Source organism: Lagopus muta, chromosome 4 (genome assembly GCF_023343835.1).
Source record: "Lagopus muta isolate bLagMut1 chromosome 4, bLagMut1 primary, whole genome shotgun sequence".
Taxonomy (NCBI): domain Eukaryota; kingdom Metazoa; phylum Chordata; class Aves; order Galliformes; family Phasianidae; genus Lagopus; species Lagopus muta.
Genome location: NC_064436.1, coordinates 43,498,732 through 43,513,419, shown reverse-complemented (window position 1 = coordinate 43,513,419; position 14,688 = coordinate 43,498,732). Strand labels below are relative to the sequence as shown.

Here is a 14,688-nt window from a genome sequence, read left to right as displayed (position 1 = left end):
GCGGCGATGACGCGACTGGCGCGCGGCCGCGGAAGTAGGGGGGGAGGAGGTGGCGGCGAGGTGCGCGTGCGCGCGCGGAGGCCGGGCCGAGGTTCCACCGGTGTCCGGCCGCCCGTCGGGCCGCGGCGCGGCCATGAACTGGCTGTTTCCTCTCGGTAAGGGCGGCGGCGCCTCCTCGTCCGCCGCGCCGCTGCCCGCCCTCACCAGTCTCCAGCAGCAGAAGCAGCGGCAGATTGAGTCCCTGCGCGGTGCGCACGCCTCGTGAGTGGCCGCGGCCGGGTCGGGCGCCCCGTCTGGGCCTGGGCGTGACTTCGCCCCCGGAGGGCCCTCCCGCCGACCCCGGGCTGGGTTCGGGCCGAGATCGGACCTGTCTGTGTGAAGCCCTGACGGGTCCTGCCGGCCCTCGGCCTGCCCGGGGCGGGAGAGCGGAGCGGCTCTGCGGGACGCGGCCGGGAGGCGGGGGGAGCTTCATGGGAACGGGTTAGAGGAACGTGCTTGTTGGAAGCGAAGGATGAAACATCCGGTGTAAAGGTTCTGTCGCTCAAGCAGCAGCGGCACGGCAGTCCTGCTGGCCTTGGGAGCTGCTCTGCTGGGAGGCACGGCTTTTCTTCGTTGAGAACGGGCTGTACGAGAGGCTTGTTTTCCCTGGATGCTCACCGCAGATGTAGGCAGGGTTTTCTCCTGTTCAACAGCCACAATTTTACAGCACTAGACCTTTCTTCGTTCTGAGAAATTTCTGATGGCAGAACTGCTAATCAGTTTCACGTGTTCTTGATCTGCTAACTATGCTCGTCTCGTTTTACAAAGATATCCACGCTTCAGGTCTCTCCATTTCAGTGACCATGTAAGCAGTCATCGAGCTTCTGAGGAAGCCGGTCCCTCTGAAATGGTTTGATAGCAATCTCCAGAAACTATCTATAAAAAGGAAAGAGAATGTTTTGTGTTGTGTTCAGCTTATACCAAGGGTGAAAGAGCAACTGCTTGTGGTTGTAGACTTACTAGGTGCAAACAACTCTACTGTGAGTTAGCACATGGGAAGCACAAGTATGAAAATATTGCTTATTGCTGCAGTTTGCTTGAACTGGAGCGTGTTCAGAGCCAGTTTCACAAATATTTTGGAAAGGTGCCTCACTCCTCTAAGAAGTTTTCTCTTGGGTATGCAACACCTTACTGAACTAGATGTTTTTGTTGGGCCTGCCTTACTGAGTCCTATATTCCTGCTCTTTTTGTTGTAGTACAGAGAAGCTCACCTGAAGTTATTATTATTAAAAAACAAAACAAACAAGAAAAACAACAACAGTTTTCTTGTATTTGCTGTATTAGCCAAAATTAAGAATGTGGTTTTTCATGTGCACCCATTTCCACTTGGGAAAGAAACAATTCATTTTATTGGTTGAAGACTTTGCTTGTAGAAGGTTTCAGCACAATGAGGTCATTTGTTTGTCTCCTGCTTCTCCTCTCTGTCCCCAGTTCCTATAGGCTGTGCAAGTGAGGGGAGCACATTTATATACCCGTCTCAAGACAATCTTGTGTCTGGCTGTTAAGGTGCTGACATACCAGTGTCTTAAGGGTAGGAATGTGTGAGAGATTACAGTGAGAATCCTTCAGTTAAGAAGGAAGAATGATGATTCCTGTGCATGGTGTACCAGAGGAGAACCTTCAACTCTTGTTTGTTTAGTTCTGATGTCTGATGGTTTCCTCAAAAAGCATGAGTTATCACAGAGAGAGAGAGTGGATACTGAGTTTCTTGGGAGAGGGATAAAGTCAGGCTGGGGGACATGTGGTGTGTAGCTGGATTTGTAACTTACTCTCTTTATTCCTGAAGCTCAGAAAGCTAGAGTTGTAAATTACATGTGCAAATGATGCTTTGGATAGATAGGAAACATGCCTAACACTGTAATAACATAGATTTGCAGATAATAGTGGTTGGGTTTTTTTTTGGGGGGGGGGGGGAGGGGGAGAAGTAATTGTAAAGATTGTATCTGGCAGAGAATGCAGGGGTATTTCTGAAATTGGCTGCAAAGAGGCTTTTAAGGAGCACCCAGCTGTGATGATTACCAATCCTAGCTGTGTTCCCTCTGCTTACATGGGAGCTTATGTCAGAGGAGTATATTAGTAACCATTTGAAGGCGGGAAACATATGTGGCAGAGGAAGTGGTCTGCTTGAAAGCTTTGTTTTGACTGAGGGATTGTATGAGGCTGATTTTCTGCCCCTTCTTTAAAGCAGGATCTCAGCCTAGGTTTACGTTGTCAGGTAATTATGCATCCAAGCAAAATCTCCTTCTCCTTGCATTCTTTGGGATGCCATCTTTCAAAACACTCTTGCTATGTGTAAAATCATAGAGTGTTTTGAATGTTGAAATCACCTTTCTACTAATGCAGCTGATTTTAAAGATTTTCTCAGAAGGAGCACATTTCAATTCAGTTTCATAAGTTTTTGTGAGAAGTTTTTTCACTTGATGGTTTCAGGGAGTCTGTCTCTTGATTATCCCTGCATTAGGGCCTTCAATTTTTGGCAAGTAGCTTTTCTCCAGGTAAAAGTTCTTGAAAATATCAGTGTAAGTGCACAGGACTTAGTGTATGCAACAAAAACATACCTATTAAATAATTTATTATCATGTTAAGAAAGCAGCCAGTGTTATTTGTGCTTTATACACTGCTTTGTAGGCAAGGTGGCAATACCTTGTTGTGCATGGGATGCAAAATAAGTTGGGAGTGTTGACAGATTGCCATTGCTCTGCCTGTATTAATACTGCTTCTGATAATGCTGAGGTTTGAAGTTTTTTCCTTAATCTTCAGTATTTCATTATAGTATCCTAAAGCATATTAACTTGTTCCAGTGTTTTCAGTTTTATTCTTAAAAAGCTTTCAAACGAAATAGAAAATGTCTCAGGTTTTGCCTGTTTTTAGAGAATAGGTACCAAGGCTGTCATACTGGACATCGATTGGATACTAAAAATTTCTTTTTTGACAGCATTGCAGAAATTCAGAAAGATGTGGAATATCGACTGCCATTCACTGTAAACAACTTGACAATTAATATTAACATGTAAGTAAGGTGGGATATCTCTAAATGCATGTCTTAAAAATTATAATTTTCTCATCAAAAGTAGTAATGGAACATAAGTAGGTCCATCTCATACCTAATTGCAGGAACTATTGCCCCAATTTGCCTTCATAGTCTTGGTAATCTGACTGAAACTAGCTCTGTCCATGATGCAGATGCTCAGGTCAAAGAGTAATTATATTTTGCCATGCTCAGTTCCTAAGATATCTGCATATTTTTAAGTGAAGGTGAGCAGTGGAAAACTGAGGATTTCTGAGTCTTTGAGTCCCTGACAGGTGAAAGCAAATGGTAACTGACTGATCTGATATCAACTTCTGGTATCAGCTTTTACCACAGTGAAGCTTCTGGATAATGGTTTGAAAGTGATTTGTTGTAATATACCCTGTGAATTTGTTTGTGGTGAGGGGGTGCTTCTGCTTTGGTAAATGTTGATAACATTCAATTCTCAAGTTTTTTTTATTACTCAGCCCCGCAGTTTTGCTGACTTACCTGCAAAGTTATGCTGAGTACTTTACTTTAGAGTAATACAATTTGTATGAAAGTATTTTCAACACATTATAGCTTTTTCTTTGTTGGTGGGCATAATTGCATCACTGTTCCTACAGTTCTTCTCAGTAAATGCTCTCCTGTTCCATGAAAATGTAGTATTCTAATCTCTGTGAAGCTTCATTACTGAGTTCTGATTTTGTAACTGAATAATTTTCTCTTGTACTTCATGGTGTATCTCCATAACGGTTTTCATAGAAGAGTATGGTTATGTGAACTACTGTGCTTTTGCTTTGCATAAGAAGCCTTCTTGAAGCACACTTTATGGGATGTATTAACAATTATTCTTGTATTTACAGCTTGCTTCCACCTCAGTTTCCTCAGGAAAAACCAGTCATCAGTGTTTTCCCACCTGTGAGACATCATCTAATGGACAAGCAGGGAGTATATGTGACTGGTCCACTAATAAACAATGTATGTATAGTTTGTATTTCCACATATATTAATAGCAATTCTAGTGCATTGTGGTAGATTATTGACAGTACTTGGTTTGGTTTGGTTTTTTCAAAAAGACTAATGCTGATGTTAATCCTTCTCATATGTTTTTGGTTTGAAAACAGATTCAGTACTGTTCAGCATACTGTTCATTCTGTTCTTACTGCTATTAATGAGTTGAGTATTCCACAGAGTTAAAATTAAGATAGCTTAGACTGTCCCTGTCTCTTCTTGTTAGTGCTGATAGCACAGTTCATGTTTCTCTATAGTGAATCACAAATTAGTAAGAAAGATGTTTTTAGACTGTTCTGTTACCTACTTCTTTCAACCCTAATCCTCTTAGAAGAATATCAAAGTTTTGCCCTAATAAGCAGGACTTTCATATGCTGTTCTTTTTTTTTTCTTTCTCTCCCCCCCCACCAAAAATGATATTGTTGGGGGAGGGGTCCAGTTTTGTTTGTTTAGAGTGACGTTTCCTGAATGGTGCAACTAATTATGCGTTTGATCTCTTACATAAATCTTTTGGGCTCGTTAATTAAGTTTTCATTGTTCATCAGAAACTTTGTACTTAATTGATTCTTCTCTATTGACAGTGGAATACGCAAAAAAGTTTTTCAACTTTCTGTTTCTGTTCTGAATGGCTTTGCTACTTAAAGCATTTGGAGGTTGTGCATAAGCAATTTACAGCAGACAGTGCATTTCTGAAATGCATTCTGAAACTGCCATGTGGGCATGGTAAATGTTCATGCTCATCGTATTTTTTAACTGCTAGATTACAGGAATAATTTTTCTTCTGTATCTAGCTTTAGTAATGATTTTTTCTTTCATACTAGTTTACAATGCACTCGGATCTTGGAAAAATTATTCAAAGTTTACTGGATGAGTTTTGGAAAAATCCACCAGTCCTGGCTCCTAGTTCAACATCATTTCCATAGTAAGTGTCTATAAAGATGCTGATATGTAATCTTATATAACTAAGTTAGCTTAAAAAAGATGAAACCAAATATTAGGAGGGCAGGAATATTGTGGTAAATTTACTGGGAGACACATATCTTTTGCATCTACACAAACTGATGCGTGTGCTTGACGACATAAAGTATTTTGAGAAGAAATGGTAGACTTGATGGGATTTATATGCTCATGCAACTTTATGTGCTTCTCTTCTTGAAAATGCACTAATATTTACAATAGATAAAATCTTGAATTTGCTTTACATCATCATCTGAGCGTTGCTTCTTTGTATTTTTCATAATGTTCCAGGCTTGGAAGTTGTTTTCCATTGCGCGTGTGTAACTACAGTTTTAAGTAATCATACTAAATATGCAGAGCCTGAGACATTACAGCCTTGTCTGTACACAGTGCTTTTTATGTCTGACAGTGATATTTGGATTAGATGAAGCTGCAGCTCTGAATTTAAAAAAAATAATAATGTTATTGGAAAGTGGTTACAAATGTGTTGTCAAAGCTGTTAAATTCTACCTTGTAAACAAGGACTAACGAGTGACACATGCATTTCTCAGGATTTTAAGATATATGTATAATTTAAATTTATGTTTTAAGAAGTGTTTAAATAGTTGTTTTATTAGAATTAAGAGTGCATGTGTGTTTGGTTTTTTTTTTTTTTTTGCTCTACAAGTAAATACCTCAATAAAGTTGTGTGTTTGTTGCACAACTATATCCTTTTTATGTTAGAAGTAAATATGAGCAGAAAATGCCAAGTTTATGGTCTTGAAAATTCAATGGTGTGTCTTGTCTGTGGTCTAGCAATTATAATACCAATGATAAGAAAAGTGTTCTAAGCAGCTGGTTGCTGATGGCCACGGTTTTTGTTGGTTTTAGCCTTTACAGCAAACCAGCTGGAATGCCTCCATATGCTCCTCAGGGGTTTCCGTTTCTTCCTCCATACCCGCCTCAAGAAACAAATAGAACAATGGCACCCGTGCCTGCCACTGAATCAGTTTCTTCAAGTTACACTACAGAAAAGCCTGCTGCTCCCTCTTATGGCTTGATTGCTGATCTGCCACTACCTGTTCCAACAGCAGAAATAGTGCTTCAGGTCTGTGTATTGAGATTTACTGCTTAAGCCATCAGACACTGGGTGCAAATCCACTGAAAGGCATACATGGCATTGAATAAAACTCAAATAATTGTTTTGCTGGTGCTTGGCAAATGAAACTAATTCTGGTTGTGATGAAGGTTTTTTAAGAACAAACTTCAATTTGGCTTCAGCCAAACATGTTTTTGAGTTTCAGTGACCTGGAATGATGCTAATTTTTGATGCTAGTTTTTGAGCTGCCCTCTCGCCAGCAGCTGTGACTGTTAATCTAGGTACAGAAAATGAGGTGCTTTTCTACACAGGATTTCCTGCCCAAAGGCTGTCTGGTGAGAAAAGTGCACAGTGTCGAGCCTTCGTGTGTAGAACGTGAAGAGTTTCTCATTTTTCTGCTTCAAACAGCGTCTCTTTGTGGGTCTGAATGTCTGAACTTGCACACTCCTCAAACTCCTGCAATCTGGAGGAATTTTTTTGAGTGCCTTCCAAAAAGGAACTTCATAGACAAATGTTCGGTCTACTCATCACAAGAATAAAACTCTGTCTTTAGAAGCAAAGCTTCTCTCATCTTGGAAGCCACAATTCCAGTTCTGTAGAAATTAAAATTTTGGCCTCTGAAGACAGATTTTTTTTTTTAATTTTTTTTTTTCCTCCTCTGTAAACTTTTTATGAGGGGTAGGAGGGAAGGACATGCAGGAAATCAGAATGTCAATTTCTTTTCTCTGTTTTCAGTTCCCCAAGCTATACTCCTCTTGTGTGTTTCCTCAGTTATTTGACTCTTATGAAATTAATGACTTAGCAAAATGCAGTGTTTTTTTTTCCCTCCAAAATTGACCTTTTTTTGACATGCCATCTCAGACATTCCTTTATATTTTGTTGTGATAATTGAGTTGAGACTTTCTCTGTTTGGAGACAGCATTACAGTTGCTTATTACTTTTTCTATTTTACTTGTTGCTGGTGAACATTCACCTCCATTTTTGGATTAATCAGGTTATCTACCAACAAATCACTATTCAAAAACCTGCTAATCATTTCTTATCTTCCATTTAGGTCGGCCAGAATGGATTTACTTACAAGATGCCTGATATTCCTGATACCTTTCCAGAACTTCTGGAACTGAGGTAAATAATTTTTCCATAGTCATTAAAAGGCAGTTACTGCTGTGTGTGATTTTGGTCATAATTCTGAATATATCACAGAAATGTCTTTGTAGTAATTGTTGTTACCAAACAACCAGTTACCAAAATTGTACAGTGAGAAAGTGAGCCAGCCTTGTGTTTGGACAGGCTTCTATTTTAAGGTTTTCTGAATGGGAACAGTACTTCAGGATTCAACACCAGAAAAAAGAGCATTTACTTCTGCTTTCCTAACTGTCAATATTCTGCTGTCTTCAGACGTTCACTAGTGATTTAATTGCTGCTAAAATAGTAGGAGGAAATTTCTAAATAGAAAAGTGACAGGGAAATGGACTTGAAACTAGTTCAGAAATAACATTCTCTTAAGTGGTTGGGCTGTAGCAAAAGGTAAACAATGGACTACTTTGTGAGCAGCTCACTGTATGCAGCAGGGTTAGATTAGGTAAATCCAAGTGGTTAGTTGCCAACTGTCCCAGGGTGAATCACCTCCATATCTGAATAATTCAATTCATATACTTATTATGCAAATATTTTCATCAAAATATATTTATCGTGTTTCAAAAATTGTGTCAATTAGTGTTCCCAGCAACTCCCTCATTTGTAGTGAGACAGTCTTCTGAATCTGTTATCTGGGATTGGATACAATACTCATTAATTACGAATTCCAGAAGTTTTAGGAAGTCAGTTTATTCATTTTCTGGCCTTGCTTTTTTATGCTGTCATCATAGATTATTATCAATGTTATTGTCAGTGTCCTTTCAAAAAGGAAAAGGCCTTGGCAATGAAAACTTCTGTTTGTTAGTTAGTTTCCCTGGACACCTTCTGAAGAGCTCGTGTTAAATTTAGCTAAGTCAGTTATAACTTTTAGCAGCATCTGCAATATGTAACATAAAGTTTGTACAGGGTATGAGAGGGGTGTAAAAGAGTTGTAAAAGCAATGAAGAGTTGTAAAAGCAGCAGAGTGGGGGGTGGGAATAGGTGGGGAAAGTGTGAGTCCTGAGAACAGCAAGTACAAGAAAAGGAGGAGTGCAGGAGGGACTGTGGAGCAAATATTTACCTGCAGAGAACCATGTCAAAGCAGTCTATGGAGGACCCTATGCTGGAGCAGGTAGATATGCCCTGAAAGAGACTGCTGCTGCAGAGAGCCCACATTAGCAGGCTCTCCTGCCATGAGCTGCAGCCCATGGAGAGGACATACACTGGAGCAGAGGGAAGAGTTGAGGAGGCAGCCGCAGAGCATTGTGTTACGGACTGACTGCAATCCACATTTCCCTTGGGGTAATGGGGGAGGTGGGGGGGTGAGTTGGGAATAAAAGAGTGATATTGAGCCTAGGAGCAAGTTTTTATCTTTGTTTCTCAGCACCTAACTCAGTTGGCATTAAAATATTTTTTCCATGTTGAGTCTGTTTGGCCTGTGACAGAAATCAGCAGGTAGTTTCCCTTGTGTCTGTCTCAAGCCATGCACTTTTCCATCTTATTTTTTCCCCACATTCTGCTAAGGAACAGAGCGAGGGGCAGTTGGCTGCCAGGTGCCAAAGCAGCCAAGGTCAGTCTGCCACAGTAGCATTAAGACTGCTTTGAAGTAAGGCTTAAAATGTGGGATACGTCTTAATACAGAGGTTTTTAAGCACACTGCTGCATAATAGAGCTCACAATCCTTGAGAAAAGGGTAAAAAGCTGTGGCTAAGCGTGCTGTATCTGTAAAGTTCCTGGTGAATTCCTCAAACTTTTGTCTTTTGACAGAAATGAAAGACTCTTCGTGTAATGCTTATTTTTAACTTCGGATATGTTTTCTTTCTGTTTGAATGCAGTATATCAGAGCTGACCAATATGAATGAGAAAGAGGAGGTGTTGCTGGAACAGTTTGTGAATCTACCACAACTGAAGCAAGTCATTACTGATAGAGATGAGTTAGTGAAAAGCATTGAAGAGCTGGCAAGTAAGATGTCAAAAAAAAAAAAAAAGAACATGTTTCTGCATTCTGAGAACTGAATCCTTTAAAATAATAATAATAATAGCAACTTTATTTTACAGAAAAAAATTTGTTGCTGGAGCCCAGTCTAGAGGCAAAAAGACAGACAGTGTTGGATAAAGTAAGTGAACAGTAAAATGTTTTTCAGAAATTAGTTGTAATATTTTGCTTTTTCAGGGGGGAAAACATTCTTTCTTCTTTCTTTCAGTATGAGCAACTCACACAGATGAAAGCAGCCTTTGAAAAAAAGATGCAAAGACAGCATGAACTTAGTGAGGTATAATCTCTTTATCTTAAGAATGCTTTACTGAACTTAAGTTTTGATTTGTATCTTTATCCAAACAGAATATTCTGATTAGATTCTAATTTTATGTGAAATAATAAGATTCACATTAGAGATGAAATAAAGTGGTATGAAGTTCCAACCAGTTTGAGAGCAAAATAATGTTAAAATTGCACTGCTGTTTTTCTTACAGTACTGTAGAAACAAAGTTGGAAGGGCATGTGATGAGCCTTTAGAGCTGCTCTTAAGTACTGTGGCATAGAGTTTTAAGAGTAAAATTATTTATAAAGAAGGGTTTAATTGTACCCATTTAACATAGCAAACTTGTAAAGCCGTACCTGATTGAAATGATTAAAACTATTGCTGTAGAAACTTAAATTCTGTGCTTCGCTGCGTATGCTTTACTTTGTGCAACGTGTTGCATATGCTGTTGAACTGGCTTCTGGCATTGAATTCCACGCAGTGCTGTTTCTTAGAGATTCATTTGGTCACTTAGGCTTTCTTGTAATAAAACATGGCCACAAAGATGATAAAGAACCTGGAGCACCTCTCTTATGAGGAAAGACTGAGTGACCTGGGTGTGTTCAGCCTTGAGAAAAGGAGACTGAGAGGGGATCTGATCAATGTCTTTAGGTGTGGGAGAAAAAGGGACAAGACCAAACTCTTTCAGCATCGTGCAGTGATAGGACAAGGAGAAATGGCCACAAATGGAAGCATAGGAAGTTCCACACAAATATGTGTAAGATCTTCATGGTAAGGGTGATGGAGCACTGGAACATGCTGCCCAGAGAGGTTGTGGAGTCTCCTTCTCTGGAAGTGATCAAGATCCAGCCTGGACACCTACCTGTGCAACCTGGTCTAGGGAGCCTGTTTTGCATGGGGGTTGGGCTAGATGATAGCTAGAGGTCCTTTCTAGCCCCTCTGATTCTGTGATTCTGTATTATTCATGTATCCCATATTTATATAGCCATCTATCTTTTTTTCTTCTTGGAAATGTGGATTTAGATGGGCAGTGCAGCATTAATAGAAGTTTTTATTTTCTTAGAGTTGCAGTCCAAGTGCTCTGCAAGCCAGACTTAAAGTAGCTGCTCATGAAGCTGAAGAGGAATCTGACACTATTGCAGAAGACTTCTTGGAAGGCAAAACAGAAATAGATGACTTTCTTAGTAGCTTCATGGAAAAGAGAACGGTATATAAAATACAAGTCATTCTAATCTGAGAGATATACAGAATATAGGTAATAAATTAAGACAGATTTTGAGCAGTGCTATAATTCAGAGGTTGCTTTAGCAAGCTCCAAAAAGTTTTGGTTTATTTAAAATAGAATCAGCGTTCTGGATGCAATAAATTTAAGGCAGGAATGAAAAGATCTTCTCCACTAGACCCCTGCCTGTGCTGTTGCGGGTATTTTTGTGCCAGTTTTCCCTGTATTGTCTGTAGATACAGGGAACAAAAATTTTATATTTGGAAGTTGGTATAGCGTGACATGTTATAATGAATAACATAATGGTGAAGTTATTAAAGTTCTTAAACCAATTAAGTCTTTTGATGGCTATCTCCAAGTAAGTTGCAGGTTCAAAATCAGTGCTCGTGCAGTGATGAGTGCAACTTACTGTATAATGCACCTTTCTTTAAAGGTACCTGATAAATGCATTTGATAATAAAGGAAATGTTTTTAATGTATGCAGTTGTGGATGGAACAGTGTTATCAGTATACACGGTTGTTCAGCCTTGAGTTTGGAAGGGAGGCTCACAGGTCTTTCCCTTCTTAAAGAGCCTATACAGTAGCTAAGTCATTAAAGAGAATCTGCAGTACATGTTGTGCAAAATTCCTTTCAGAATTGACTCTCCTGTCTCTTGTTTTCCAGCTCTGCCACTGTAGACGAGCCAAAGAAGAAAAACTTCAACAGGCAATAGCAATGCACAGCCAATTTCATGCTCCACTATAGGTAAACTGCTGTTTTAATATTTATGATGAACTTTTTTTTTAATCTACCACATTGTTACAGATTGCTAACTGCAATGGATTTGTTGCAATGCCTAGAGTTTTAATAATGTTTGGCTTGGGAATAAAGTGTGCTGCACCTGTTCACTGAAATTTAAGACACTATTCCTGAAGGAGTTAATATATCTAATTTTGGAAATCTGTCTTTACAGGTTTCCTGCAAACTACATCTGCCAACAGAAGAGTGAAAAACCCAGTAAAGCACACTTTTTAATAATTATTATTTGCAAATAGGCATTTCATCTTATGTGGTTGTATTTATAGAAGATTGTATACAGAGCTGGGACTGTTTTTGTACAAATTAGAATGTCTCTTTATATTCTCATTGTACTCAAGAATCCTTCTATTGCAAACTTTGCACTAATTTCTTGTATTTATTGTTGATAGTTCTTATTATATTTAAGTTCCTGCTGCTATACCCCATTCTTCAAAGATTAAATATCTAAATATGTAATTTTGACTAGCTTTTTACATTTTTATAAAAGCATAATTCATATCTTTTGTATTTTGAAATTTAAAAGGATTTGGCTTGATCTGTGGAAGAGTTTGAGATAAATGGTGATAAAGCTTTGGAAACTGAAGAAGTTCGTAATTGGAGATAGTCAGTAAATTCACAAGCTGTCTTTTCTTGAAGCCAAAATGTTTAAGAACAGTTTTTGTTACTTTTAAGTGATAACACAAAACTAATTATAGCCTATACTCTGTTTTGGATAAGCTGATCTGGATTAAGCAAAAGTTGTGTTGGAACAAACTGCATTGGAAACAAAATGGAATGAATGATCTCTGTGTAGATTTGATATGTTGCTCAGTAGCACCAATGCACTTGATTTCAGGTGTGGCCTGGTACCTAGCACTGTAATTAAACACAATTTCATCTAACAAATTCATTTTCATGTTCGTTTTTACTTATTGAGAAACAAGTCAGATTACCTGCTAGTTTGTGTTTTATGCCATGCGACTATGTGTGAAGAACTCAAAGACACTACAAAATTTAATTCAGAATTTCTTTTGAAGTAGCAGTTACCCTCTTGTTTTTAAGCAACAAAGGAACTGATCTGGCTACAGTTAGGTTGTGTGCTGTGTTAAGGCCAGTGATAAACTTGTAAGTGAGCCTTAAGTCTGCCCTTTAATCACTGAATCTTGTCTCAGGTTAGACAACTTGTTTGTTTCTTTTTTAGTGTAAACATGTATTAGATGAGAATGGCTAGGACTAAGCGCAGTATTCTGTAGGACAAAAATACAATCCCAAAGCACATCTATGTATATTCTCTCTTGCTCTTGCAAAAAGGCAAGATCTTGTTCTTGTCAGTGAATTAGACTTTTGTTGAGATGATGAAGTTCCAGAAGAACAGAAGTATTGTTCTTGAAGAGAAATATGGTAAAGAACTGAATAAGTGGTCTGTCAGGGAGCCTGCTTCTTCCTTATCAGGAAACAGTTTGGAGATAACCCTCTTAACAAAGACACTGTTCTATTTTACCTAGGTAGGGCCAAAGCATCACAGATTCAAGTCTCATTCTAAAGCAGGTCGTAGAATCATTAAGGCTGGTTCGGAAGAGTACTCTTCTGTATCACTATCAGTCCTGTACTCAATACTGGCAAAATGGGACATGATATTTCTTTGGAACTGGAGAAAAATAAGTAAATCTGAAGTTAAGAAAAAATCTAACAAGCTTAATTGTAAGAAGTCAGTACCACAGGCTAGTGAATCTCCAAATGGAACATTAATATCAGTCCTGTTATACTTTACAGTATTGTGGTTGTCTGTCTTAAACTACTGCCTTTCGTGGCAAATGTATTACTGCTGTTTGAGGTGGTGGTGGTTGTTTGTAAAGCTGGCCCAAATTCTGAGATTGGCTATCCCAAGAAAAATACAACTGTGGTCCAAATCAAAAAAGATACATAGGTGCCTGAAGAAAAAATTAATTGTAAGTGCCACTGATTAAGCAATAATGTACAGAATATCTTAAAAGATAAATTCCACTGACTGTGCATAATAGTGCTTTTTATATTGATACAGTACTTCTGCTAATTTGATAATTAAAGCCCCAATTCAACACAAACTTGCATGAAAGGTTTTCAGGAGGCTCTGGACACAAATCTCCTAGTAATGTGATTTCTGCAGCTCTTCCTCAGTTGGACAGCTGTTTCCCTTGCACATCTTATAATCCTATGGAATTGCTGCCTTCTGTTGAACATTACATATTATGGTGCTCTTCTGTAGTGAGTGAATTCTCCAGCCAGGTCACTTTCAGAGAATTTGCTTCTCAAACTAGTAGGAGTTTTCCACACTTGAGCCTTTTCTCTTAGGTTAGTTCTGTTTTCCAAGAGATCACACTTAGAAACATAGGGTTTCTCCATACAGTCCTTCCGATGGTAGTGAGGGAGAATCTAAGATGTCAGTGTTCCATGCAAGTTCTTCATACAGTGTTTCTTTTACAGGGATGTGAAAATCTGAAGTCCTTCATTTTCTCCCTTTTTATTTTCTCTCTCATAGTGTTGTTTCTATTTTTAAGTTTTTTTTTTTTTTTAAAGCATTTAAAAATTCATCCTATAGAACAGAAGCTCAGAACACCCCGAATCCATCAGTGGTGTACTTAGTCAATTACAGATATCCTGTAAAACAAATAGGAATGGCCAGCCTGCTTCTGGCTCTTGCAGGATATGCCAGTCTGCTGCTGTCTTTGTCAGTGTTGTTGCTTTTTATTTTCTTTTGTTGTCCTTTTGGTTTAATACTAGTTGTGCCAATGCAAACACTTCTTAAAGCTAGCTTTCTTAATGTCACCAGAACACATAATAAAACACCAATTATTACTCTGTGAGAGGTAACTGGAATCTAGCATGCTAATAGTTCATAGTGAAGCATGTTCCTTACCTTATTTTGCAGAAATGTGAGGTGTATTTGTAAATTGAGCTTCAAGCAATTCCCTATAAAGTGAAAGAGGATTGAAACTGCTGTTAGATGCATATCCTACAATCTTTTGAAATGTGTTCAGCAGTCTGAAGTAATAGGTTGCATACAGTGACTGGTTTCTGAAGACCTTCCTGTGCCACATCCATAGTGAGGTGTTTTGCTGAATGGGAGAGTGAAATAAATAAGTAAGAAATGTGAAAGTAAGGAGGTGACTTTGGTGTTTTTGGTGTTGCAGTAGTTTGGGGTGGGAGCGACGGCCCATTCTGTTTTGTAACTGCTAA

The 14,688-nt window shown here is 38.9% G+C and overlaps 1 protein-coding gene across 3 annotated transcripts; it reads left to right on the top strand.

Annotated features, from left to right (window-relative positions):
- Window positions 1-24: 24 nt before the first annotated feature.
- VPS37A (VPS37A subunit of ESCRT-I) lies at window positions 25-14,040 on the top strand. 3 transcript variants are annotated; one of them, XM_048943393.1, is made up of 12 exons: window positions 25-261; window positions 2,975-3,049; window positions 3,913-4,027; window positions 4,882-4,982; window positions 5,888-6,104; window positions 7,150-7,220; window positions 9,047-9,174; window positions 9,270-9,328; window positions 9,416-9,484; window positions 10,536-10,679; window positions 11,359-11,439; window positions 11,648-14,040. In XM_048943393.1, exons 1-11 carry the CDS (start codon window positions 134-136, stop codon window positions 11,437-11,439), a joined length of 1,188 nt encoding a protein of 395 aa, XP_048799350.1. In that variant the 5' UTR covers window positions 25-133; the 3' UTR covers window positions 11,648-14,040. The 3 variants fall into 3 exon arrangements, with proteins under 3 accessions (XP_048799350.1, XP_048799349.1, XP_048799351.1); XM_048943392.1 differs by having other exon boundaries at window positions 29-155; XM_048943394.1 differs by having other exon boundaries at window positions 230-248.
- Window positions 14,041-14,688: the final 648 nt, after the last annotated feature.